The 27,467-nt window shown below is 41.8% G+C and overlaps 1 protein-coding gene across 1 annotated transcript; it reads left to right on the top strand.

Annotated features, from left to right (window-relative positions):
- The first annotated feature begins 378 nt into the window (after positions 1 to 378).
- On the top strand, positions 379 to 27,163 carry timm50 (translocase of inner mitochondrial membrane 50 homolog (S. cerevisiae)). The gene is made up of 11 exons (XM_037462736.2): positions 379 to 859; positions 2,540 to 2,696; positions 4,765 to 4,796; positions 9,192 to 9,213; positions 17,115 to 17,173; positions 18,632 to 18,751; positions 19,775 to 19,879; positions 21,043 to 21,141; positions 24,257 to 24,413; positions 25,088 to 25,194; positions 25,284 to 27,163. The coding sequence occupies exons 1-11, from the start codon at positions 659 to 661 to the stop codon at positions 25,380 to 25,382; spliced, it is 1,158 nt and encodes a 385-aa protein (XP_037318633.1). The 5' UTR covers positions 379 to 658; the 3' UTR covers positions 25,383 to 27,163.
- Positions 27,164 to 27,467: the final 304 nt, after the last annotated feature.

Below are 27,467 nucleotides of genomic sequence, written 5' to 3' on the forward strand. Positions count from 1 at the left end.
ATATACAGCTAATTGACAGAAAAGCCTTTAGAAAGAGGCATACATGATGGATTAGACTGTACACCGTCCTTTGGTGGCCACAGTTTACAACAACAGTAACTTTGTACATTTTGTGACTTTTATTTTGAAACACCCAGAGACAGTCATGCGGAAATAATATGGTATCGTATATGTATACATTTAAAGATATTATACAATAGATCTTAATGACATTTAATATATCAAGTAGAAAAAAAACATTTAGAATGGGAATAATATATACATATATGTCTTATGATATATACAGACTATGACATAATGTATATATTTAAATACTATTTAAATGTACTGTATTCAATTTAAGGCTTTTATGTTTGAAGATGGGTTGCAATGATTTTTTGATACAGGTGATGTAAGTTAGAAGAGTTGAGGCATTTTGCTACAAACCAACATGGCACTTTTGCGTCACAGTCGAAGGTCAGACTTACTCTTGCTCCTGATTGGGCTGGAGGCTGTACGCCCCGCCCACCTCCTCCCCATGTGGCCTCTTGCAGTGACGGCTCTGGCCTTCTGCTGCTGAGAGACCTCCTCCTGCCTTTCGCTCAAACCAGCCCCAGCCAATCAAAGATTTGTCCTTTTCACGTTACATTCACCGGCGAGTCCTCTGTGACAATCCAACATGTCGGCTACGCCTGTGTTCCCCATGTGTGTGCGAGCGAGTCGGGGCCTCCTCCGGCTCAGGAGTGGGGCCTCTTCCCTGTCTGTGGGGGACATTGTTCGGACTCTCTCCACCGACAAGCCGCCGGCAGGAACGAGCAGTGCGACGGGTGGACTAGCTCAGGCTATCCTTCAGCAGAGACTCCAGCAGCAGAAGAGTCAGGTGGGACGTCGAGCCTGCTTGTGTGCGCTTGATTTGCTTAACGTGTCAGCCGTGTTGGCGGAGAGAGAGAACGCACCGCAATTCTTAGCCGTAAAGCCCCGCCCAGACAAGATGTTCATGTAGCTCAAAGGCGAGCGATTTTTCTTACATTTCCAGTTTCAAGTTGAAGCTAAAATGCTGATTTACACTATCCATTCCAGTGTCAAACAGGGAGCGGCAGGCTGTATTCATTATACATTATCATATCATATGCCACTATGAATGTTTACTTCGTAGATATTACATTTCAGCTCCATATGCGTCTTCGCTGAATGAATGAACCTGACATTAGGGAAGCTAACATGTTACCTTAGCTAATGTTAGCATGCGTTTAGTGTAACTGGTGGTTTGGTTGTAACGCATGAGAAAGAAGGGGGGAGTCACATTAGTGTACGAGACAGTACGCCTGGTTACCAATAAAAAATCAATAGCATCAGACGGGCTCTATTTCCCTGTGAAGCTATGGCGATTCGCATGTAATTACGTTAGTTAGCATAAGACTACCCTGTGCCACATATCGGGGCTCATTGCACTGTGAAGGGTCACACACACACTCGCAATAAACGTCTTTGACAAACCTTATTTTTTAAGCTGCAGCAGCCGTTGGAGACGCTCACTGTGTGGACAAGCCACGGTTTGTTTGGTTTGAAGGTCAGAACACAGACCCTCCCCCCTTCCCCTGTCCTCTCTTCCCCGCGATCAGTTAAACCTCCCCGTATGTGCAGGTCTGTAGCAGACCCGCCATGTGTTGCTCACCGTTATCTAAACTAACTTTACACCAACGTTCAAAAGCTTAAAATCAGCTGCTCTATCGACGTGTCTTCTGTCCTCAAATAATGGATCCGTCTACAGAGATAAAAACAATAACATTTAAACATCAAACGTAATCTACATGTGAACATGTTTTCACATACCCAAACCAATATTCTGTAAATAACTGGATCAAGTACTGGTCACAATAAAGCTGATATATTCAATTATTTTGTATTTATTTGTATCAATTCTAGTTTTGGCAAAGTTATTAATGTTTCTGAAAAGGTTTACACTTAATAATTATAATATCTGTCCATTTCAAAAATGCATTCAATTAACAAGTTGCTGGTGGAAAAAGTGTTATGTAATTAAGAAATTAAAATTCAAGGTTGTATATCTTTGTATTTATTTTTTACATTTTGCTGCACAAAATAATGCAATTTTAAGTCCAAATATATATCCTAGTATATATAGCTGTTAAGTGAGGACTAATGTTGCCACAAGTGAAATGAATGATCCAAGTCATTTCCACACACTGAGGCCTGAAGTTTGGTCCGGTATCTGAGCAGTACTTTGTATCAGCCATTACCCAAGTTAATGGACTGAAAATGTGTCCCCAGAACAAGAAATTTAGAAAGATTCAAACCAGTATATACTTGACCCATCCACCAATTTTTTTTTTCATTCCTGAAAGAGTCCATCTGTCATTACTGAACATCAACTGTGCAGCTGGGATGTTACTACTTTTTCTTTGGGCCCCCTGTAGTATCCTCAGTGGTTAAATCAAAGAGGTTTGAACTGTGATTTGTGGGCCGTAGTGACAGGGACCATGTGCCAGGTACCTCCCCCATCTATTATGGTTGATTTAGTATTTCTTTACTCTACCAGGGACAGCCTCCTCCTGAAGATGGGGAGGGTGAGAAGAAGGGCGAGCACACAGAGGACAAGAAGCAGAAGGAGAACACTGCCTATGCTAAGAAGATGGTGCTTCGGCTGGCAGGACTTATGGGAGTTGGCGGGGCGGTCGGCATGGTCTACCTATTCGGTGAGTGCCACGACGTTTGAGCATCTACTAATAAGTATTTCCAGTATTGATCAAGCCGCCTTTGATTTCCTCAGCTAGTCAAACAATATTTGGAATATATTGTAATTGTAAGGGAAACACTGCGCGCACACACACACACACACACACACAGAGCGGACACCCGGAAGGGAAGCTGTGAACCCACTTTGTTATGAAGTGTTCTTTTGCGTTATCTACTGCCAAGCCAATTAGGATAAACTGCAATCTTCGGCTTCGGCGTGGGAACATTTTGGCTCTAAGCCAAATGGGAGAGAAGATCCAATAGACAAGTCGGTATGTTGACTTTGTTTAAAAACAGGCAACAAAGAGAGGAAACACAACTAATATGAAAAAATCGCAATTAAAACACAACCACCAAATTTGTCGTGACAGCCCTTAACCAGAGTATGGTTTGGTGTTGTTGCTTGGGGGAATTGTTTTAATTAATTTTCTGTCAAAATATAAAGAGAGAGATAGCGAAACACGCAGCATCAGAAAGACAGCAAAAAAAGACACGGTGCAAACAAAATTTAATGTACATACACTTACAGTACATTTGTACATTACTTGAAAATATGTTTTCAAAATGTAACAAAACTGTGGAAAAGTAAACTAATATGTACTTATTTTATGACCTAAAATAAAGAAATAATGACCCTTTTTTTTATTTACTTTGCGGTTGGGGGGTCTTCCAATGTCTCGAAAGAGACCCTGACAGAAAAAATGTTTGGGAACTCCCGATGAGTAAACCATTTCTGTGATTGGTTTACTGCCCTGCGCTTCCAGTTTAGAGGGATGGCCGCAGAGGGGTGGAGCTATCAGCTGTCAGTTAGCAGCAAGCAGCATGTCTTCAGAGAATAGTCCGACATAACAGTAATGAGGCTCGAATCATCATTTTTTTCAGGCAGAAAGACACAAATGGAATTAAGTCTGCAGTCGAAGAGGTTGCTGGGGGAGAAAGAAAAGCATGTTAATATGTGAACTGCCTGTGAGGCATCGTGGAAGGCAGCTTTGTTTTTTTGGAGCTGACTTTAAGGATTTCTGTTGACGAACAAGTAGTAAGTGATGCGCTTACGAGGGAGACCCAAGAGTATTTGCATGAAGGGGAAGAGTTAGATTTTTAACTTTTCATTTTGAGATCTAGCATCTACGAATATTTCAACTTTTACCGTCTCCTGCTTCTTTGCTCATATTATTGGTTTTCTGAAATTATGGATCTGGATCATTTTGTCACACAAGTGGACTACTGAACTGGGATCTATTGTTGTTTTTTAATGATTTGGGGTTTTATTTTGAGCTATACATTGAACCTACACCTGTAAATATCAAAAGAATCTTTCCGATCTTCATACAGGCTCTTGATACATTCATTAAACTGCAGAAACATAAATGAAACCTGCAGATGGAAAGGCTAAAAATGTTTAGTAGACTTGTCGATCTATTCTCTTGTAACTATGTATTAATATCGTGTTGTCACAGGGATCGATTCATTATGAATGAATAAAACAGCTTTTAGATTATTAACATGTTAGAGTGTACTTGGAGAGTTCCTGAAAGTTTTGTGAGCAATTGTCCAAAAAATATTTATTTATTAACAGTTTAGGTACTAGTTTATTTATTATGTGTATATATATTAGTAGTTTTCGTCAGGTTTACTTGATAAGGTTATTGCTGCCCTGTACAAGGCTTGGACTATCCAGAACCTTCAGGCTGAGTGCCGATGCAAAGTCAGCGTTTCTGTTCTTCTTGTTAAAACTGTTCTCAACTTGAACAATTTAGTCTGATCAGGCATTGGATGACAGTCAGTACTTCACAGCTTGTGGAGACGCTTGTAAGTGTTGCCCCGCATGGCCCCTGAGATCTGTGCTACTCAACCGACTCACTGACAATACATGTGCCACGTTTAAGGGATTATTTATTATCAGTCTTAAGACTAAAGTCATCTGTGGAATCACATTAAAAATATCAACCCTGATGGTAATTTTGTGTCACTAAGACACAGCTCAATGTTGTATTTTCAGAGATGTTAAACTGTTTCTCCTTTCTTTAGGCACCAATTCAGTGGACGAGCAAGGAAACATGGTGAGTTATTACCCCCCTCACACACACACACACACACACACACACACACACACACACACACACGGTTTTACGGCACTGGGGATTGGGAAACTTGTCCACACATCCACCCCTCTGTTGGGCTCCAATGGGACACTCCCAAGCACCGGGCTGGTGTTGCGGGTCACATGGTCGGTGTTTTACGCACCTCGCATGTAGGCGATGCCCTTCCTGACTCACGCCAACACTGTAAAGGACACACTTCACAGGCAGCTGTGACGTGTGTCCCGTCCATCCAGAGGTGTGAGCATGAAGTGAGCCGTCAGCGTGGGAGAGCGAGGGGCACACTTCTCTCACCGCTTGGTCCCAGTTGTGAGGCAGAACACTTGACGGGTAACTGAGAAATGGTGTCAGTTTGAGCTGGGAGTTTGGGTAAGTTGGGATCATCAAAGTGCCCATTTATCCCAATCCACGTGCCAATGGCCGGTAATTCCAGGCTTCAAGTGTAGTAGACAAATGCTGATTAAAGTGTCAGCAAACCATCAAAGATGTCAGGATGTAGAGTCGGAAACTCCTCTCGCTCAGCTCAGCTCACACAAGCAGTGACTGACCAAGTTATTAAACAGTGACACATTTGGTCAGATCAGAGTCCATCACGCAAAGTACGTAGTAGGGCTGCACGGTATACCGGTATAAGATCTCTTTACAAGGGAATTCATTAATGACTTGTTCCTTTAAATTAAGTAGCAGAAATTAACATAACTAGGTTGCTAAATTTCTAATAAACGCTTTGATCTTAAACATAGGAATAAATTGTTGGCCGTTTGTTCATATCAGAAAATGATCTTATCTTAAAGTCTTCATTGTGCTTTTTAACACATAAAGTTGACCCTGGCAGTGAGCAAATAGCTCTTTTCATTAGTTCACATAGAAAATGTTTTTTTAATATCAATATTAGCTGCTTCTGCAGCAGTTTATCAGATGTTAATGATTCCTTTCTTTTGAAGGGTGGACTGTGAGAAGCTCAGAGCTGTCTGAGGGGATCCACTGCCAGAGGTGTTGGCACGGGAATACGGGCCACTTTTAAAAAACACACTTCCTTCATTGGGCTCGTTTTGTTGGAACCAAAGAGCCCCAACAGTAATGGACATTTGGTTGCAAGCAGGACAGACAGACAGTCATGTTATTCACAGGGTTTGTGCGGTCATGAAAAACCTAGATAAGTCATGGAGTTTTAAAATGCTCATTTCCAGGCCTGGAAAAGTCATTGAACAAAATAAAATCCCAAAAAGTTTTGGAAATTTCATGGACATTTTTTCACGTAGTTCATTTAAGATACGTTTCAAATAATTCATATGATTTTAAAGAGAGAAGGTTAAAATATGAGCAATACACGCAGCGCAAATAGTTTGCACCGTGGTTGTGTGAACGCACCTTAACTGAAAAGTTGGCTGGAAAACAGTAGCTCAGGAATCATCCACTGTGTCCGGGACGTGTAGATTTAACCGTGGTTAGCTAACAGTACATATGGAAAAGTACATGTAATGAGTTACGACAAACAAAGACCCCGGATGAGCAGAATGTAAGTAATGCGGCATTAACGAGCCGTGCTAAAGGAAGCTGGGATCAGTGCGCCGCTGCTAGCAAAGCGTCAACTTAATATACGATCTAATAAATTCTGTCACATGGTAGATAAACGATATGCTCTCGTGCCTAATGCAGCTCTTCTGTGTTGCAACTGCTGCAATCATGCGGTCAATACATCGAGACACACAATGAGCGTCAATCCAACATAAATGCTTTCAATATATGTTGCATATCTTTAGTTCCTGCACAATGAGCATACATTAAATCATTAGTATTCCCTAAATTCCAATTAAGTAATACATACACTTCCAGCTCTTACAGAGAATCTGTAGTATACTGTTAACAGTTCATATATTGTCCATAATTTGACTGTTTAGGCAGCAGTATGTTTTAAAAGTATCGTTATTGCACTGGTATCTGGAAAACGCCAAACGATACTCATCCATAGTGGATAATTGTAAACATAAAAAAACATACTTTCTTGTGGCCTAATTGAATGTAGGGGAAACACTGTCTATACCTTTGGAATTCTTATTGTTAGTTTAAATATTATCTCACTTTTTTATTTATACAGAGATATCACAACATTTTTGGTCATGGAAATTTAGTTTTAAGTCATGGAGAAGTCATGGAAATCCATTGGTCAAAATGTGTATGAACCCTGTATTTATACATCCAAATTCATTATTTTTCCCAAAAGTTGCAGGGCTAGCATTCAGCGGATTGGCACTAAAGAGTGACCGCAAAATCAGACCTGACTCTTCCTTTTTATCATGGACCATGCCCACGTATGGTGCTTTGTGAACCAAGCTGTGAGGTGTGGACGTGGGAAAGCTGGATGGTCCTTTTGTTGTCCTTTCAGTTGGGTGGAGGGAGGGGAGGGGGGGGGTGCTGCCCTCCTTCAAAGAGCAGAGCACACTTCTCTCACCTGGACATCCTGTCGGGATCCTGAAGCTCAGAAGACACACTTGTTCATGTCAGGATTTTAGGGGAAGAGGGCGGGGATGATGAGTGTGCGGCCACACTTATCATCCCCGCCCTCTTCCCTCATCCTGAGACTTTCCCGTCACGGGACTGTGGGAACTCAAGATTCTCAAGAACTCAAGATTTAAAAATCCCTGATCAGGTTTTTTTTTTTAAACATTACATGTTTAATTATAGCAGCGGGTCTCTTGGGCTCCATACTAAACGTATACATTTCAATCACACTTAAGTCTGTAAACCTTAACATTTTCTAAATCCTTTGTTACTTTGTGTTTTTGTTTCGGAATATTCTATGGTTTAATCAAATTTTGTCATCAGAAATGTAAAGATCTATTTTGATCTGTTAAGACAAAGATTTAAAAGATAATAATTAATCTCTACTATATTAAAGTGAAAACATGTTATTTATACAACTGTATTCATTTAGTTTCTCTCCCACTCTTCACTTCACACGAATATAGCAGAACCCGCCCCCGTTCACAGGAATAGACTTAAGGATGTATCTGACTCGTACATTTTCTGGGAAATAATTTGACTAAATATTTACGGATGACGTTCTCCTCCCTTTGTCAGATGCGCTGTATGGAGTCATCACATTCATACAATAAAACAATATTGACTTTGTTCAAAATAGCATAATACAACCAGAGATATTAAAAGCACTGAATATAAACGTTTCCTGATTCGAACATCCTGCCCCACAATGTAGCGACCGTCTAGTGCGGCCTGCCACCGGAGTGCGTACAGCCCGCCGTCAGCAAACAGTCGGCCGTACCGTTCGGCTGTCGGATCGCCATCTTCCCCCCCCCCCCCCCCCCCCTACTGTATCCTACTGTAAATTGTATTTCTCAGAATGATATATTGATTTAACCCCCTCGTAATTTAGTGTTTTCTGTGTCCGGTGTGCAAGAGGCCAGCAGCACCCCTCTTGGTCCCAAGCTGTCGTGGAGGTTAAAGAGGCGTGTTTTACACCCCCCCCCCCCCCCCTCCCCCCCTTCTGTTGGCATCTGCTTCTCTCCTCATTGCTCACGAGAGGAAGTTCAACCAGCACTCTCGCGGCTTCATCCTGTAACTGATGTGATTGGAAATGAGGAACTCTTCCATGCTGACTGCAGCTGGTTGTCATGCCATTGGCATTGGCACAGTAACAGCTGCTGTAGAAAACACATTTTAGTCCCCTAAGGAGACAGATTGTGGTGCAGCTAAAGAAAAGTCCAGGAAGTGAGATGAGGGAAATCCAATTTGTTACTGAGGTGCCAACTTCTATCAGCCACAGTGTTTTCGGTTTGAGCTTTGAGCAACGTTTGTCTCACAGCGACCCTTAATTTCTGTCCTATAGATATATCTATATAGATGTCTTTATGTGAACATCTGGTTTGTGGCCACCTGGTGGAGCCATACACCATGTCTGTTAGCTCCAGCCCAGAGTCTCCTTGTTTTCCTCGGCACCTTCCCTCATCAACAGCTTCCTCATCCCCTATTTTTTATAATTTACGTACATTTTCAGAATGCCTCCTCATGTATTCCTTCTTTTTCTCGTCCTCCTACTGTCACATTCTTCTTTTTGTCCTCTTCTGCCTCCTTAATATATTTTTGCCACACTGAAAAAATGATTATTTTCCCTTAATTTTAGAATAATCTTTAAAATATGCTCAATCCCTTGTTTTTTGTATGAAATGTCAGTACCCGTGTCTCTGATTGCTCACCCAGAAATTCTTGTGTGATCACATCAAACATGTTGCCTGCGCCTGATGCCAACATGTTTCCTGTCAACACAAACACTGTTTTTTTATGTGATGTGTGCACATGATTCTGATCAACTGATCTCCCCTTCTGCCTCCCTGACAGATTCCAGATGAGTTTGACAGAGGTGAGTATAAATTCTTTGGAATCACTAAGGGTTTGTGTGTTTGCCCGTACAAGTTCCCCCCATTTCATTTATTCATAGCTAGACTGTTGTTTCTAAGCTAACCCAAAGTGAATGGGTCATTAGGCATTGTTGACATTATTTGTTTTTATCTAGCAGAGGTTGTTTAGGTTTCTTTTACCTTATTTCGGTTTCGTTCTGCCAGCATTTAACTGGAAGGTCTTGGAAAAGAAATTCTGCTGAAAGGGGAAATGGTGTCATTGGTGTGTAGTTAAACGTATTGTCCTAACTTTTTCACTGTTTTCTGACATTCTATTAACTGACAACAAACTCATTTTTAGTGTGTGTGTGTGTGTGTGTGTGTGTCGACATGCCATCATTGCACCCCTCTGAAACATTATACACACACACACCCACATTTTTTTTATTTATCCTGAAGACTTGGCACTTAGGGTGCAGGTCAGAGGTCACCCTTAACCTTATGACACAACAAAGGTATTATGAAATATTCCAATTGTGAACAATTTTGGTGACATATTCTCCATACAATATTGCTATTGGAGGCTGACCATAACATCTTTTAACAAGGATGAACAATAAATCTTTTAATCTCTTTGTCATTTAAGTTTTGTTCTTAATGGAACCCCGGTCATTTTTGCAGTCTAAAAATCCACCAAATTACTTTAAACCAGGGAGCAGTTTGTTACCATTCGACCAAAATGCTCATTCTTGATCTGCTCTGAAACAAGTTTATTAAGTCTACAGGCTGGTATCACATACTACAAATGCGTAAATGTAAAAGATGCTTCTTTGAAAGTACTCAGTCTCTCAAATGTTTAGTATGTACATTAGCAGTCATGAAGCAGCTGTGGTGCTTTTACGACATCAACAAACCCTTGTAATGATGGATCTTGTTTTGTTGAGCTGAACTTTTCGCTTCAATCCGCTGCAGTTGGACTCCGTTGCTAAACGAGTTGTGATGGCCTACTGCGAACAATCATTTCATTAATATGTCTCCTTGAGGTCGAGTCTGGCTCCTGCATGCACATATACCTCATCCTGAATCCACCCATCATTAAGTAGTCCCCAAGGTCCACTCGATCCTCTTCTGAACACCAAACTCCATTTATTCATCCCTCCCCCTGAGTCTGTAAGTTAATTACCATCTACTAGTCTGGCTGTCCGTCTCTTTCCGTCTGTCCATCTGTCTCCGTCCCAGTATTGTGGCTCCCTCGAGATTCTCGGTTGATAAAGCTGATGCGTTGGTTTTCACCAATGCCAGTTTAGAGCCAAATCCAGGGCAACATTTTTGATTGTTTGATAAACAAATGTGAACCTGCAAGTTTAAGTTTTTGGTCTTTAACTTTGAAGAATACAACAATGTATTCAAAATGAAAATAAGTTGATGAAAAGTATTTTTGGGTTGAATATAGTTTTGACTCAATTCTATAATTTTTTGAATACTTTTTGATTTTTCACTTATTTATCTTTTTTTCAATATTCGCTGTATTCTTTTTTTGGTATCAGATTCTATATTTTCAGATTCAAGTTTCAAATAGTTTTTTAACTTTCCGACTTTTGGCCCTGATGTGGTGTTTAGGGCGGGGCATCAGGAAACGTGGTCACAGCGAGCACAATGAATCAACTCTATAGTATATGCTATATTTTGGATTAGATATAAAACAATTGATGTTTTGTTTAGTGAGTAGTTTTTGACCTCATTTACCACAAATTGATTGAGGTTGATTGCTTTTATTCTGCAATCTCAGATTGTACCGTTCATCAACCACACATGAATCTCTGAAGTTTCGCACTTCCACAAACAAGTGTGAACGCAGCGCAGCCTCCGTGCGATGACGCACTGAGTACGGTGAGGTTTGAAAGATATTACAGATTGGGACTCCCCGGTTCAATAGCTTGTCAGCGAAGCGTCGTTAAAACACAAACGACAATTCTCCGTAACAGTAGTGATGTCGCTTTGCAGACGGCCCCTGCGCACTAGCCTCTCAGGTGGCCGCACATCAAGACCAAGGTGATTCATCCAGCCCGCAGACCTGTCCACATTGGTAACAACAGGTTGTCGACTACGGTTACACAGAGGTGTCGATTGTGTTTTAACAATGCTTTGCTGATGAGCTATGAACCACCAAGTCCGAATCTGTCCTCAGCCTTTTTTGTTAAGCTGTCACTCATGATTGCACGCCCTTCTTAGTTGATGCCCCGCCCACTACGCCACATCAGGGTTAAAAGTCTGAATGTGGAAAAAACTATTTGAAACTTTCCAGATTTAATATTTTCAGATTCAATCGAAAAAATATATATAAAAATATGAGTGAAGAATATAAAAATATATTTAATTAAAAAAAATGTGAACTGAGTCCATTCCATTCACTTTTCGTCCACTTGTTTTTTATTTTCAACACATTATTGTATTTTCCAATGTATAAGACCAAAACTTGCGACGGTGGCGCATGGAGTAGAGCGGGTGTGCCAGGAACTGCAAGGTTGGCAGTTCGAAAACCTGGTTGCTCCATGTTCCATGTCAAAGTGTCCCTGAGCAGACACCCAACCCCTAACTGCTCCCTGGGCAAAATGGGTTAAAAATGCAATGTAAGTCGCTTTGAATAAAAGTGTCAGCTAAATCACATCTAATGTGAAAACTAACTTTCAGGTTTACATTAGTTTTTCAAATGTTTAGAACTTTTGGCCTGGATTTGGCTCAACACGCCAGGAGCTGTAAGTAAACGCCAGGAAAAGTGAGTGAGGTGTGTTCAGGACAGACACTCCGGAGCATGGAGCGCTGTGTAGATGAATGGATGCACTGAATAGATTGATTGGTGGACAGAAGGTAGGGACGTACACCTCCAGAAGCTCTGCGGTTTTCACAAAGGGATTATCAGAAGCGATCCGAATTCATTTAAGAGCAGAGTTGATCAATCTCATTTAAACTCCACATATCTTACTGCTCAATCTATGAAAAGTTGCCTCCCATGCGGTAGTTGAGTTTGACACGGTCCCACGCGCACCGTCCTGCTGACCCAAATACTCACTGGAGCACCAAATGGGGATTAATTCCCCGCTGCAAATAGTCCCAACAACTTTTCCCATGTTTGGTTTATTCAGTTTATACAGTGACGAGCTGTGTTAGGAAGTACTGAAACAACTCTTTTGTTTTCAGTGGAGCCAACCCACTCTTACCGTAACAGTCAAAACCATTTCCTTTTCCAGGTTCCAACATCTGATGTCAATAATTACCTAAACGCTTATATAGGTATGCACAGAACCCCCAAAAAGCGCCACACAGTGTACATATTGAGTAAAGACATTTGTAACAAACTAAACATATGATGAAGACATATTTTTCCAGTCAATTGAGAAAGGAAGGAAGAAATATTTTATATTTTGGGAATTGCCAATTCTGCTTTAAAGCTGAAATCAAGTTTACTTCCATTGATATTCAATTTATAAGCAAACTTGTGACCACTTATTGCTAGTGCTAATGTTAAACGCTAGCATAGACAAATCGCAGTCTGTCTACACCAGACTCATTACAGCACTCACCTAAATGCTAAAGTAGACTATGCTCAGGTGTTCAAGGAGTTAGCAGGTAGCTAGCTAGCCAGTCATCCCTTAATAAGTTAAATTCAGCAACTTGGTTCTTCTTCACACTCCATATATCGATAGATGATCAGTCATTGCGTCTGCTCCATCAGATTTCGTCTGGAATGGATTTAGTCTTTCCTGAAGAGAGGAATTTCATGTGCAATGATCACAATGCTACTCTGGCTCCTGGAGATGAGCCATCATGTCTTAGTCCATTGGGTTCTCAGGGACCAGGGCCTAATATTCCCAGATGAGTTCAAGGACCAGGGTAAAAGTCCATGATCCCTTATGCTGTGGTCACACCAAAAGCGGAGCAAATTATTCGCGTGAGTAGATTCCACGCAAAGGCAAATATTTTGCAAAGGCGAAATATTGGCCCGACACTGTTGTGGAAACCAATCGGCATGAGCTGAGACTGAACGCCCCGTAAGTTAGTGTCGAACCAAGAGAGACGCTGGCACTGAGCTGACACAACAGGTCATTAAAGCGGCTGCTGGTCATCCTGAAGCAGCGCTGGAAGCGACAGTCATGAGACACACTTTCTGGAGGAGTCGGTGAAATTCAAGCTGTGTGCAGCTACGGATGACGTCATAAACTCAAACACAACACCGTTTGCGGTACTGACGATTGTGTCATTCACAAAAAAATAAAAAGCAGAAATGGTGGTTATTTATCTCCATAGCGGAAACAATAACTGTCTTCACGGAGTCAAGTAACCAAGATAAGCCATGGAACCATTTCAGGCACGAATGAAGTGAAAAAAATGGGGCGCAAAATAACTAAGACTAGTCGAGTAAACTCGCTTTTGGTGTGAACACAGCATTAGGGATAAAAGCTGAATAATCCCCTTCACCTCCCTTTTCTCCCCCTCTGCTATACCTCTCCACCCGCTCCAGTCTCACTCATGTGTTCTTCCTCCACGGCATGCCATCCTTCACCCTCCTCTTCCTGTTGCTCCATCTTCCTTCCTATACTCCATTTTATCTTCCCCCTTTCTCTACCTCCAGTACCTTCTCTGCCATTCTGCTATCCCTTTCCTCCTCTTTCTCCACCTCTTCTAGGAACAGCAGGTGGTGGGGAGAGGGTTGGTTGATGGTTATCACAAAGTAAATGTAGAGCTGGGCACCTGCTCGCCACTGCTGCTCTCCTCCCTAGATGCCTGTCGCCTTGGACGCACGCGTACATTAAAGAGGCCGTTTGTCACTGAAGAGAACACAACCGGGGGGGGGGGGGGTAGTTGGGAAGCAGATGCTGAGCCTCACCACAGCTTTTGTTTGGGCCGGAGGCCCCTTCATCCCTCTCTCCACACCTCTTTATCTCATCCCTTGTTTCTCTCCTCCTCTCAACCTTTTTTCTTCCTTAAGTTTTCCCCATGTTGTTGTTGATACTGTCCTAGCATCCTTTCCTCTAGCCCTCGTTAGTTTTTTTTTTTTTAATCTTTCATTTTCTTCTTACCTGTGGTCTGTTGGTCCCCTCGTATCCTTCCTTTTCTTCGTCCTCCATTCTTTACTTTCTTTTTCTAGTTTCCTACCCCTCCACCCCCACACTTCTCCTTCTCCTCTCCCCTATGCTGTGTTCATAACACTCTCTTCCTGTTTATCCTTCCTCCCATTTCTCCCCATTAGTTGGCTCAGCTACTCACTCCTTCATACTTTCTTCCTTCCTTCTTACCGGGACTCAGTGAAATTGTTTATATCCTATCTTTCCTTTTTTCTATTTTTCCACCCTGCAACACATCCACCAGAATTCCTCAAATTTAAAATAGTTGTCACTCCTTCCAAACAACAACAACAACTTTAAAAGATTGTGTTTATTTTATGAATCTTTTAAATTCTTGGAGCCACCTCCTCTGACCTTCGCCATCTGTTTCTACTTCATTTAGCACTTTTATTTGTTTCCCAGAAAATCGCTTATTTCAACTGCTGTTGGTCCCGGGGCTTCCTGTTTGCCAAAGCATTTTCTTCAGATGTGATTGAGTATCGCTCTTTGATTGTGGACTAATGGTCACCACTGATGTTAATACACCAATGGGATATCTGTCATTTGTCAGACTCCAGCTTTAAGAACTTTGCAAAAGAAATCTGGCTCCATTTATTCCTTGTAGTTTTTGTTTTATATAATAGGTCTTTTTGGTACTTTTTGGTTCTGCTGCATATTTTCCGTCTCCCCGTGTTTCAAATAGTGGCCACAGTTAAGAGACCTGCCGGGGACTCAACTGGAGCGCCATATTCCCAACTTCTCACAGCTGGAGTACGTTTCTAACATCCTCATAGTTGAATCTTACCCTGCACCACCATCCACATGTGCTCTCACACTTCCCCCATTTCTCATAGAGAAAAGCCATCAAGGTGACCCTTTCCCAACCAAGAACTACAAAATCATCAACCATACAAAATCTGCATAGCTACGATGCTATATAATATCCCTCATGTTGTGATCAAACTACAAGCCGGATTTTGTACAAGAACCACTAATGTCCAGGTGTAAAATTCGCTTAGTCTTACCAAAAGACAGACGTTGAGTCTGAACTCACTGTTCCATGATGAGAGCATTGCTGGGACAGGAAGTGGCCACATGGCTACCCTTCCTCCCCTCAGGATGACAAATACGCCTCTTACTTGTTTCCTCTTCATTGGTCCATCTCCACCTTTAAGACACACTTGAATCAACATGATTAGCATTGCGTATGAGCTAGGCTGAAGGGCACACTTTATAGGATCTGCCTGAGAACGGCCCATCTCTGGTCACTAAACGGGTTGCACAGCTTCCTTTTTAACACCTGTTTTGGACTTCAATCCACTCTCCATAAAGGTTTTCTCTGTTGGAGTGCTGCATTGTAATTATAGTTCACCATGTATTAAAATAAATGATCTTAATTTGTTCCTTTTTCAGGAGTTTTCTGTCCAAATAAATTTAAACTCACTTTACATCCAGTTTCTTTACATCCGTCTTCTGAGCGTTGCACAATTCCTGATCTTTCTTTAATTCCCCATCTGCAAATACACACACACACACACACAGAAGCACAAACACATATATTTATAATCAGATCCACACGTGGGATTGCGTTGGCGCGTCATCACTGCGGGGCCATGGCAGATGGCTTCTGCTTCCTGCTTCGGTACGCTGCTTTGCACTCTGGGGCATTGAGTCTCCTGGGACCAGGGTCTGCTAGCGTCAGCATGTGTGTTTAGACGGGAGATGAAAGGTGTGTGTGAAGTGTGTGCTTGTATATCTTGCTATTGTAGTCCTATTTGTGCCAAAGAGTCCCATGGGAGACATGAGTCTTTATTAGCCATTAGCTCGTTGACAGCTGGAGGTGTTATTAACAGGGCCCGCTGACCTCACCTCAAACTCCGTGATCAGTTTGGAGGCTACGGGCCTGGTCACCACTTGTGATCAGCTGAGCCTCTGGTCATTGTCCTGACAATCCCAGCTCATCCAGCTTGGCTCCTCCTAGAATGAATGTCAATGAGCTTCTCTTATATACCACTTCAGTGGTGGTGTTTGTCACATTTGACATCAAGAACAGTAGTTGTAGTTCATAGTTCCATGTGGGTGTGGCTTGGTGTGTTTGATTTCTTATGCAGAATGATTGGAGAAGAGTCACAGCAGAACGTGTAAAGGCATGATTTAAAAAGTAAACAAAAGAGAATTAACACTTGGTGCGTAGAACATTTTTCAAGCAATATTTTCCTCCTATCACAGGCTTCTGAGTTATGTTCAGAAAGCAAATAATTAAATGTAATACCTTCTAATCTCTTGGAAAGGAAATAACCAGTTTGTGTTGATATTTTTGGGGACATTCAGCGTTAGTTATCACGTTAATAACGAGAATGTGAAGAGATCAGTTTATTAGAAAAGTATTTAGAGCTGTACTTTCAGCTGCGGGGCACATGAATATTTGATATTCACCCTCTCAGCTTGCTGCGCAGCTTGTTTGATGCTCAGATGTTATCAGCTGGAAGAGACTCTTTGCAGTCTCCTCAGGGAGTTGTAGTTTTAGACCTACTAAGACTGCAGCTGTCCTCTTTCCAAATTACCTCTGCTCTTGTTTAAGGGGATCTTGGGTTTCAGTGATGAAGTCATCTTTGTTTATATTTTCTTTAATTTGTGTTTAATGAAACCTGACTGTGCAGAGGAATGTAGTACTTTTTGTGTCTGTAATGAGTATCCCTCTGACACTCCTCATCGTCCACTCTTTATATGTGGATGAATGGAATAAAATGTAATTATTCCTGTGTATTTCTAGACATCTGTTGACCAGTTGTTTCCCTCTTGTGTTGTTTTTATTCTTGCAGAGCCTCCGGTTGTTCAACAGTTGAAAAGAACCTTCAAGTACTTCCAGGACTATAGACAGGTGAGTCGGACATCCAGTAAGCAAGATGTTTTCCAACTCGAAGATTGCCGGCTATCACTGTATCCTTAACTAAACCTCTAAAGGCTCTGCCATTCCTCTAGGGCAGAGGTCACTAACTGGCGGGCCGTGGTCCGGATCTGGACCCAGAAGCCGTCCCATCCCGACCCGAACCTAAAGCTAGAGACTGTTGTGATTTTAACTTGACCGCGCATTTTTCGACTGCACAGCTTTACTCGTCTTTACGGTAGTGGCTTAAAGCACTGACCAATTGATATTCGAGTTAAACCATCCCACGTGATACTACTTGTCCAACCAAGTCTTTGCATTCCAGGCCGATCATATCGTCTAAATGCTGAACCCGTTGAAATGCCATCATGCGCAATGAGCTCTTCCATGTGAGAAGGAGAACGGCCTGATGCATTCATGGCCACGTTTAAAATCCTGGCAGGAAAAACTAGATCTTAATTCTTCAACTTACCAAAAAAGTGGGAGAGTTTTATATCAGTGCTGTCAAACAGTTTTTTCCATTTTAGTGCTTTTCTCAACATGGAAAAGTGGATTGGCTTGCTTTACGCAAATGTTATTTTATTGAAAAACAACATGGCCAAACAGGGCGGTAAAAAATAAGATGATAAAGTGCACATTGCAGGTAAACAAGGACTCAGCCTGCAGGGCAGTTAAACCATGGCTTAATATTTTTGCTGTGAACAAAGCAGTCAGGCCTCATATTTCAGAGGTTACTCCTATGTGGACCACCATTCTTGGGTACAGTTATCAGAAAACGTTAATCTTGCGTTAAAATTGTTAACGCGTTTAGCTGACACTATATATATATATATATATATATATATATATATATAAATGGTTCAATTCTTAAAATGTGATTAGATTATATAGACAGTAGTTTACCTAGTCTTCACGGTATTATGAAATATGCTTTATTATATGCATACACACCATAGTGTGTATACCCCTAAATGCAGGAATTATCAAATGAACAAACGCTGGTCCTTAGAGCACCATGTTCCTGGGGATACTGACATTGAATGAGTCGTAACTCTACAGAAGAGGGAATCCTCAATGTGAAGGGGATTCTTATTGTGTCCAGAGTGTACATTCCCTGGGTCCATCAGCATATCTCAGCATCCTGTTTGAGTTTTTCCAAACGCTTAGTTGAGCTGCTTGATGAACAGAAATCATCTGCCTTCTCTTGGACTATTTGACTTCCTGGTTATAATTTCCTCAGGTACAATTCAATTATATGTGATGTTGCTTTAGTCGGGGAAAGAGAGCCGTGGTTCAAGCACCAAATAACTAAATTATTTATTTCGACTCCGAATTGTCCAGTTATACAAGTATACACCTCAGGAAGGAAGAAGAACATTCTTATCAAACAGCTGGTTACAAACCTTTGAGCATTTTTTGTGTGTGTGTGTGTGTGTGCGTTTCTACGGTCAGATGATCATCGAGCCGACGAGCCCAAAGCTGCTGCCGGACCCTCTCAAGGAGCCGTACTACCAGCCTCCCTACACACTGGTGCTGGAGCTCACCGACGTCCTGCTGCACCCGGAGTGGTCGGTACGTCTCCCCATGTCACCTAACTGACCCTAAAGGCTCTGTGTTAGTCACTTGGAGGTTTCCAGTTTCCACATCACAGTAAAGTGCAAGTACCACATCACATGTGAGATCGCACCATGTGGGATACTAATTTATTGTAGTGTGAGCTCAACTGACAGGTGTGCAGTCGACTCCTGCAGCCTGTTAATCTGGGCTACACAATTGATCGAATATTAATCATCACAATCACAATTTTGGTTGGCCCTTTATTTTGGGTAACAATTTTATTTATATTTTGCTTCAGTTTCACAAGAACCTAAGTTTTATTTGTACGCAAAGGCGTGTACATTAGCTGGAATGTAGCACAAGTGAAAGCAGTGCTCTGTTGATTTAATTTAGGGTACAAACTGATAGTACGATTTCATTTATATTTTCCTTCCATGAGATGCACTGTGATAAGGACTAGTCTGATGCAAAAATGTGTACTTTAGCTAGAATGTAGCGCCACAATGGAAGTGGCAGCAATGTTCTTGTTCATTTCAAATGTGAACGTGCAATAAGAAGTTGTCTCTGAAATGAATGAAAAATCACGATAAATAATCGTGATCTCAAGATTTGATTTTGGCCATAATCGTGCAGCCTTTCTGTTAATGCGGCCAAACATAAGGCGGTTTGTTCTTCACGTGACAACAGCAGTTAGTGTGGATATATTTGCCATTACAGTGGTTTCTCTGTAGTTCTCTTAATTCAACGACCTTTTTCTGAGCACATCTGAGGAGATCTGCTTCTTAAAGCTAACAGAGTGGTTTATTTTCAAAGAGGAAGCACTGTGTCGGCGTGCCTTGGCTGACTTTTGTCAAACGCAGGGAAAATAAGAAGTATCTTTTTTTGTTAGATACTATACGCATCTACAATGGTATGAGGATAAGTTGCACCTTTTCAACCTCTCCACACACACACTAACACCACCCCGTCTCACTCGCTCAGTCACTCTCCCTCACGGTTTCCCTCCCGCTTATTGTCTCATTCTCTTTCACTGTCCAGTTGTCGACGGGTTGGCGGTTTAAGAAGCGTCCGGGCATCGACTACCTTTTCCAGCAGCTTGCACCACTCTACGAGATCGTCATCTTCACTGCAGAGACTGGCATGGTGAGTAGGGTTGGGTACGCATTGAGCTGCAGACACAGTTTCCTCAGGTAAATTACAGCAGATTGTTTGATGATCGCTTAAATTCTGCCACATGGTAGAAAAATGCTCTTGTGCCTAATGCAACTCTTCTGTGTTACATCATTAAATGATTGATATAAATTCCAACTTCCGGCTCTTACAGAGGAGAAACACTAAGCTGTTGTTAACAGTAAATATATTGTTTATTGTTTGAAGTTAAAAAGTTTGATATAGTTTGAAGCCAAGTGTTTTTGTAATAATATTTTCAACATGGTTTAAATATTTTATATATTTCGCTTATCGTTGTTTTGTGCAATTCAAAAAAGGCACCTATTGATTTAGCTCCGGTACTGGGGGAAAAAAAACAAACGATACCCATACCCACAATAACACCCACAATAATACCCACATTACCCAACTCCCCTAATGGGGAGTTGCTTGCACACACACACACACACACGCACATACACACACCTGCCTGTATGCTTTAGCAGAGATTGAAATTGAAAATAAACCATCAGAGGATTCACAGTCATGGCGAAGTGAGCTGACTGTCCTCTGATGACATCACAGCTGCAGCTGATTCTGTTGACTGTCTTTAGGAGCAGAAAGATGCCTGAGAAAGCAGTTTTAAAACCACATCTTTTTTTAAGACCACTGTCTTCTAATTAAAAACATTTTTTAATGTTTGTATTGTCACTAAAGTTAAATGTGATGTCAGACCCACAGCATTAGTGGACCAGTTTGACGTTGCTTAAAATGAAGGGAAAAAAAAGTTTTTAAAGAAATTTAGTGAAAAGTGTTGATATGCTTGCTACCTCAGATTAGAAGAATCATTCAATAGGAGCGATGGTGGTGCATGGAGTAGTGTGATGGAGCCATGTCAAGTGTCCCTGAGCAAGACACCTAACCCTTAATTGCTCCCCAGGCAATATGTAACGCATGGGTTATAATGCAATGTAAGTCGCTTTGGATATAAGCGTCAGCTAAATGACATGTAATGTAATGTAATAGGAAACTGCAACCAGTTAGCTTAGCTCAGCAACAACGGAAACAGAAAGACACCACTATCCTGGAACTGTGATAAATTCCACCTACCAGCACCTCAGAAGCACACTGATTCTCATTTGTGTGTGTGTCCCCAGACGGCGTACCCTCTGATCGACAGCATTGATCCACAGGGTTTTGTTATGTATCGTCTCTTCAGAGATGCAACCCACTATATGGAGGGCCATCATGTCAAGGTACTAATTTGTGTGTGTGTGTGTGTGTCCACATCCTACTACTACAACTTGCTATATGAAGGAAACTGAAGAAAAACTGCTGTTGTTTTGTTGTTTAAACTGAGCATTCAAGTCCTATTTTATATAGCCATGAAACACGATGGGAAACATGTAAATCAACATGTCTGTTCTGCTTGGCAGCCTTCTGCTGCCACTATTGACCCTCCTCCTCCTCTACCTCACAATAGACTTCCCTTCTCCCTCTGTCTCCCTCTCAGGCCTCATTAAACCTTCTGCCTCCTCCCTTCTTTTCCCTCTTCCTCTTATGTCACCTCCCCGTCACCCTCCTTCACTGCAGCTCTCCTTTCTTCATCCTCTTTTCTTTTATTCCCTCCTTCATACCAAACCCCCTCCTCCTGCCACCCCCCTCCCTCCCTCCCTCCAACTGTCATCCCAGGGTTTTTATTGACGAACAGTCTGGAGGCTACAAGGAACTGCTTAACCCACTTTCCAGGAAGAGGGCACACTTTTCACTCATCTCCATAACGCCAAGACAGACTGAGCGCAACAGATGCTAAGAGAGAGTTATTAATGCTCCATATGCTAAGGGAGAGTTAGAGATGCTACATGTGTCAAGACAAAAGGTAGTAAATGCAGATTGATGAATGTGCATTTAATGCCATCTGCGATAGTAATCAAGATCAAATTCACGTTAGCGGTAACAAATGTTTGTTCTTTTTTCCATGTACATAAAACAATCCCTGCCCCATATGTGAAGCTGTTTGTTCAGCCTGTATGTAAAAGCTAAATGTATTTCAGTATTGACTGATTATACAGTATTGGTAAAGTAGGCCTGCTCACCCTAAATATTAGACCACAGACACTCATGTTCATGAGACTGTCAAGCTCACAGTCAGACCTGACAGTGCGTCTTTATTCTACACATCCAGAACCTGGTGCCTATATTACCCACAATGCAGCTGCTTCTGGCCTCTTGGTGCAGATATTGTGCTGTAGCAGACAAAGTAATGTCTTTCTAAAGCCTAGTATATGCTTCTGCGTTTTCAGAGAAAGGACACGTAGACGCAAGAGCCCCTTGCATTCCTTTTCACACCTCTTGCGTGCTTGCGTGTGTCGCCCATTTTTCTAGACTTGCGCCAAAAGCTACGCGAGCTCACGCAGCCCGCAATTGGTCTGCTAACTACATCCTTTCCAGAGTCTCACATTTTCGGTTTCATAGCATAATTCCACCTTTATTAAATTTGAGTTTAATAAACAGTTTGAAGAGTTTTTGTCGGAAGAAATCCCTAAATATGACCACTGATACAACCCGTCATTGGCGGACTATAAGGACGCCGTCCTGGACGTAGATCTCTGCAAACGTTGGTTTGCCGGTCGAGGGGTGAACAAAGTTGTGGAGGAAAATACATGCCAAATATGTGCAAATATTGCAAACATTTTGCACAATGATTCTTCCTGAGCCTTCCTCATCCTCTCATGGACTTGACCAACATGCAGCTATTGTTTGCTGCCCTTCATCTGAGCGTCTGACGTCTTAATTGTTTGTGGTCTGTTGCCGGGGCAGGAAACGGGGCACAACAGTTGGATTAACTGTCTTAATTTCCACTTTGGGTTACTGCGACCTGCTGTCCATGCATAGCGGTCTAATATCCTCCGTCATTGCTGTGGTTACTTAGGAGACAATGACTAACTTGCTGCCTTTTTTGTTTTTATTAATTTCATTATTTATTAAAGGCTTAGCCCACAAAACACATACAAAAGCAGCATCTTTAAGCATAGAATGACACCATTGCGATAACACACAAAGCAAATACAAAGATGGAAGGTTTTTAACATTGTGACAGTGAAAAATTAGCAGTTTATATTTAGATTTGCACACATTTGCATAGCTGATTTAACTTCTTGTTCACATTTGTCAGATAAATAAACATAGAGGGTGAGTAGTAGTTGGACGAACAAGTAGTAGCAGTGACCAAACAGAACAGCGCTACATCCCGTAAGCCGAAAACAAATTGATTAAAAAAAACAACGAGCCTCTTTTCTGTCGGAAGGAGGGAAGCGTCACAAGCATTCCACACATTCTTGGTCATTACCATACTCCGATGACTTGCACTGATTTGAAGTCAGCCAGGGTTGCTTTTGAATGAAACCAAATGTGTTCTTTCCTAAGCAATGACGCTAATTAGCACTACAGTCAGTTTGTTCTGTCCCCATTTTCATTCCATTTAATTCCTTGACAAAGCCAGAGGGGAAAGTTGAGCGACCTATACATTCACTGTCCTGCAGCAAAGCTTGTGTGGTATTTTAAATAATTCATCACAAACGGACCAAACAAAAAGTTGTTTGAAATGAAATAGCTGCTCTTCTGGACAGTTACAGGAAATGAGGGGAGCTGATAGTCATCGCACAAGGAGGTGCATCTTCTCATTAGGCTGTGACCTCTTTATTAGTACCTTGTCACTCAAACTTCTATACTCGACCTGTGGTTTCCAGAGCTATTTGCTGATTGAATTTAGCAAAAACATTTTCATGTTTCATTGAAATAAGCCTTGGGGAGAATAAATCCAATGTTTCTTTTCAGCATGATATTGAAATGACTTAATAAATGTTTCTAATGAACATGCAGATGAACTTAAATATTTCTTTAAAGGGGCCTCCATAGTTTTCTTTTTGTCTTGAGACTGTTTCACTCAATCTGACTAGTTTAGCTGAAAACAGACCAGAAAACTCCTGATTGAATAAATATATTGTTTGACCCACAACCTGTGGTCCTTTTGGAGTCCTGTTAACTTGTGTTGACAAACCACACGCACTGAAGGGAAAAGGTTGTCTTTCATTCATTGGTGATGAGGAGGAGGGTCAATCGGTCCACACACACACACACTCAGCATTTTGTGGGGGGGCTGGGCACCAAATGAGCGTTGGGATGGAGGCGATGTATCGTCAACAGCTGGAGTTGCCAGAGAATGTGTGGGTTTTCATAATAATATTGAAGATCATTAAGATAATATAGTTGTGTATTTGATTAGGTCTTAAAAAGGTCCGTATGGTCCCACCGGCTTTTGTTGATCAGACGGAAGGTATTTCTCTGATCACCTGGACCATCTGTGTGCAGGACGTGTCTTGTCTGAACCGGGACACCAGCAAGGTGATCGTGGTGGACTGTAAGAGGGAGGCGTTCAGCTTGCAGCCCTTCAACGGCATGGCGCTGAAGAAGTGGGACGGCAACTCGGAGGATCGGGCGCTCTATGACCTCGCCAACTTCCTCAAGAGTAAGACCCCTCCCCTGCTGTCCATGCTTCCCTTGGCTGCACCCCTCCTCATTTTTGCTCTTAGTAGTTGTTTTTGTACAGATTAAACAAACATATGTGTAATTATTTAGTTATTTCATAAAGAAAGCAAATGCATGTATTCTGCTTTTAAAAGACATTGAGCCACATTCATAAAGAACTGTAGCAGCAGAGTTACAGGAAGTACTTGTGTACTAGTTAGTAAAAATGTGTTAAAAATGTAACTATTAAATATACTAAAGGATTATCAAGTAATTTAAGTAAACCAAGTATCATTATTACTACTTGTGCTTAAAGCAACACTTTGCATTTCTGTTTAAAATGTAATCGATGACATCAGGATACTATGAATAGGGCTGATAGTGTCGAGTCATCTTGTTTCACAACTTAAACTGCATAGTTTGATTTAATGTGACGTCAAATATGATCACTAATAGCATAAACAAATACCTAAACAAGTGTGTTTAGCCTACACAGTTACAACAAATCCGCTCCGCACGCACTGAAATGAGCTCTTCTCTCTGACGCATTGAAGAGGAACAGAAATGTTTGTGAATGAGGCCAGCTGAGGTTTCAGGGAATGATCTTAACTACCAAATGTCCTTATTGTAAACGTAAAAAGTATATTCTGCTGTTTGACTCCTCCTCAATGGCAGCTATCGCTTTGAGTGGAGTGGACGACGTGCGTTCAGTGTTGGAGAACTACGCTTTGGAGGAGGACCCCATCGAGGCCTTCAAACGCAGACAGGCTCAGTTGGCACTGGTAGGAGGAAGAACGGCGTGCACCAGGGGTTTGATTCCTCCTCATGGTGTTTGATCTGACCTCATGGTTGTCTGTCTGTCCTCTCTCAGGAGGAGGAGCAGCGTCTGGCCGAGCTCTCCCAGCAGAAGAAACAGGGACTCTCTCTCGGCTCCATCGCATCGCGGTTCTGGCGCTCTAAGCAGCAGTGAGCCCCATCCCCCTCTCACACTTCCACCAATTGCAGCCCAGCTCGCCGTCCGGGTTGAGGTGAGGGGCCAGAAGATAAAGGGGGAGGGGAGAGGGGAACCGAACGGTCCGTATAACCGATCACGTCTCATTCTGCGGTGTTTGAACATTGGCCGTCCTCTGCACCAATGAGAGAGGCACTTCCTGTTCCTACGGAGGCTGGGCGTTGGCGGCCCCCTCCCTTTGGTCATCTTGATGTGAAGTGATGCATATCAAGCTGCTGATTGGTTAAAAGAGGAAGAGAAGAGGATCCAGGTCAGGATAAACTCTTGTTGGAGCTTCTGAAGTTGACATTAGCGCTGCTATCACCACTCCAGCTCTGGTTAGCCCCTCCGCCCACAGGATCTGACCTGAGATCAGCAGAGCTCTGCACCATACCAATTCATCAGATTTGTGTATTTTATTTTATTTTCTATTCCTCTGTGTGTGTCAGATTGTGCTGACAAGCTGCAAATGTTAAAATAATGAATATTGTTTATAAGAAATAAAGATAAACAGTAAATAGTTCTTTAAAGTTTATTCAATAATTGTATTCAATATGTAAGACTGGTGGTGGCATGGACAGGAAATCAACGGAGGTGCATTCATTCCTTCTATAAAAAGAACATCAATCTGGTCTGAATTCCTGTCTGTGGCTCTCGGCTCCAAGCTCTCAAGACACCATTGGTCCCCACAAGTGACACAGATATAAAGTTTCACGAGTAATTAACAGCTGGTAATTATTTTATAATTAAACAAACAGGAGGAAAAGGTGTGTTTGTCAAAGGCAAATCAATCCACATGTGGTACTCTGTATTTGTGGCAGCAGAATGGTGTGTGTGGGATTGAGTCTCAATAAACTAATTGTGTTAATGTGTGTGTTCATCTTTAAGCAACATTTAGGACCTTGTCAGCTCATTTAGAAAGCCTCTATAAACATTCAGTATCTCTTATCCCTAATGGCCGAGGTGGCCTGTGCAGGTGGATCCCTCCCTTCCCCCTCGAGGAGAGGGGCAGCGTTCCGCTGCTGCTTCACATGTGAATGTGCTTGGTTAAAGGGTGTGTCGATGTCAGCTCCTCAATAAAGGAAACCAATAACGCTCATTTAATGCCTTTGAACACAGTGTACGAAACACTGTGCCACACATTTTTTTACACTTTGTTAAGATATTTTTGTTTTAACAGATTGACTCCCAGTTAAACCATTTTATTTGTTTCTTGCTGAAAAGTTTTCCTTCACTATTTACAACCTGTTCTCCCATTAAAAAACAAATTTCCATTTGTTCGGGGTTACTTTGAAATAAAGTTTCTCTCAAGCCGTCCGGTTCTGAATAAGACACTCAAATAAGCTCAATAAAACAATGTACTTCTCTATTTTGAGAGTAATTGACTTGACCTTAGATTTCAAATGCTTACCTTGTTATACGTCACAGGGAGAGTTTAAGCTTTCAAATTTCTTGTGTGCAGAGTTTACTTCTCTAAACTACCGATGCATTAGAGCCCGTTGGCAAGGAGGTTTGAAGGGACCACTTTGTTTTATTCTGTATGTTTTAATCCGAATGAACCGTAAAAGCAAAAAGCAAGGAACCCTGCGGTGCCTCGAAACCTCTGCATCTGTCCCGCTGTCCCCTCTCTGCTGGAGTCCGGCTTCACAAGCCTCCATCTGTGAAGGTGTCGCCACAGTTTGCACCTCTGAGCTCCGCCTCCATCAGCCGCTCTGCTTCTGCACCAAGCATGACTTAAGTTTGCCAAACAAATATGAAAATTAAAAACACAATACTAAAATACTGCTGTTTTTGAGATGTCAATCATTTGAAATTAAGTATCACATATGATACTCCAAGTAATTGCATGCTGTGTCAATTCTCTATTATGTCAGGGGTTTTCTTGCTTTCCTGTTTACTTTGTATCCCATCATTTTGATTTATTTAAAAAAATAAGTTAAGCTCTAGTTTTATTTAATTATTAGTATAACATGCTATACATTTTCTCTCACAGGTTAGATTCTGGGGCTGTGGATTTAAGACATAGAGGGGCATGATTTGGTGCTGTAAAGTAAAGGAATCTCC

The sequence above is a fragment of the Pungitius pungitius genome, chromosome 3, assembly GCF_949316345.1.
Source record: "Pungitius pungitius chromosome 3, fPunPun2.1, whole genome shotgun sequence".
Classification (NCBI taxonomy): Eukaryota; Metazoa; Chordata; class Actinopteri; order Perciformes; family Gasterosteidae; genus Pungitius; species Pungitius pungitius.

Coding starts and splice junctions, on each gene's coding strand:
- timm50 (XM_037462736.2), top strand. CDS start 659: ATGTCGGCTACGCCTGTGTTCCCCATGTGTGTGCGAGCGAGTCGGGGC. Junction 17,174..18,631: donor ACTTCCAGGACTATAGACAG/GTGAGTCGGACA, acceptor TTCTACGGTCAG/ATGATCATCGAGCCGACGAG. Junction 21,142..24,256: donor TGGAGGGCCATCATGTCAAG/GTACTAATTTGT, acceptor ATCTGTGTGCAG/GACGTGTCTTGTCTGAACCG.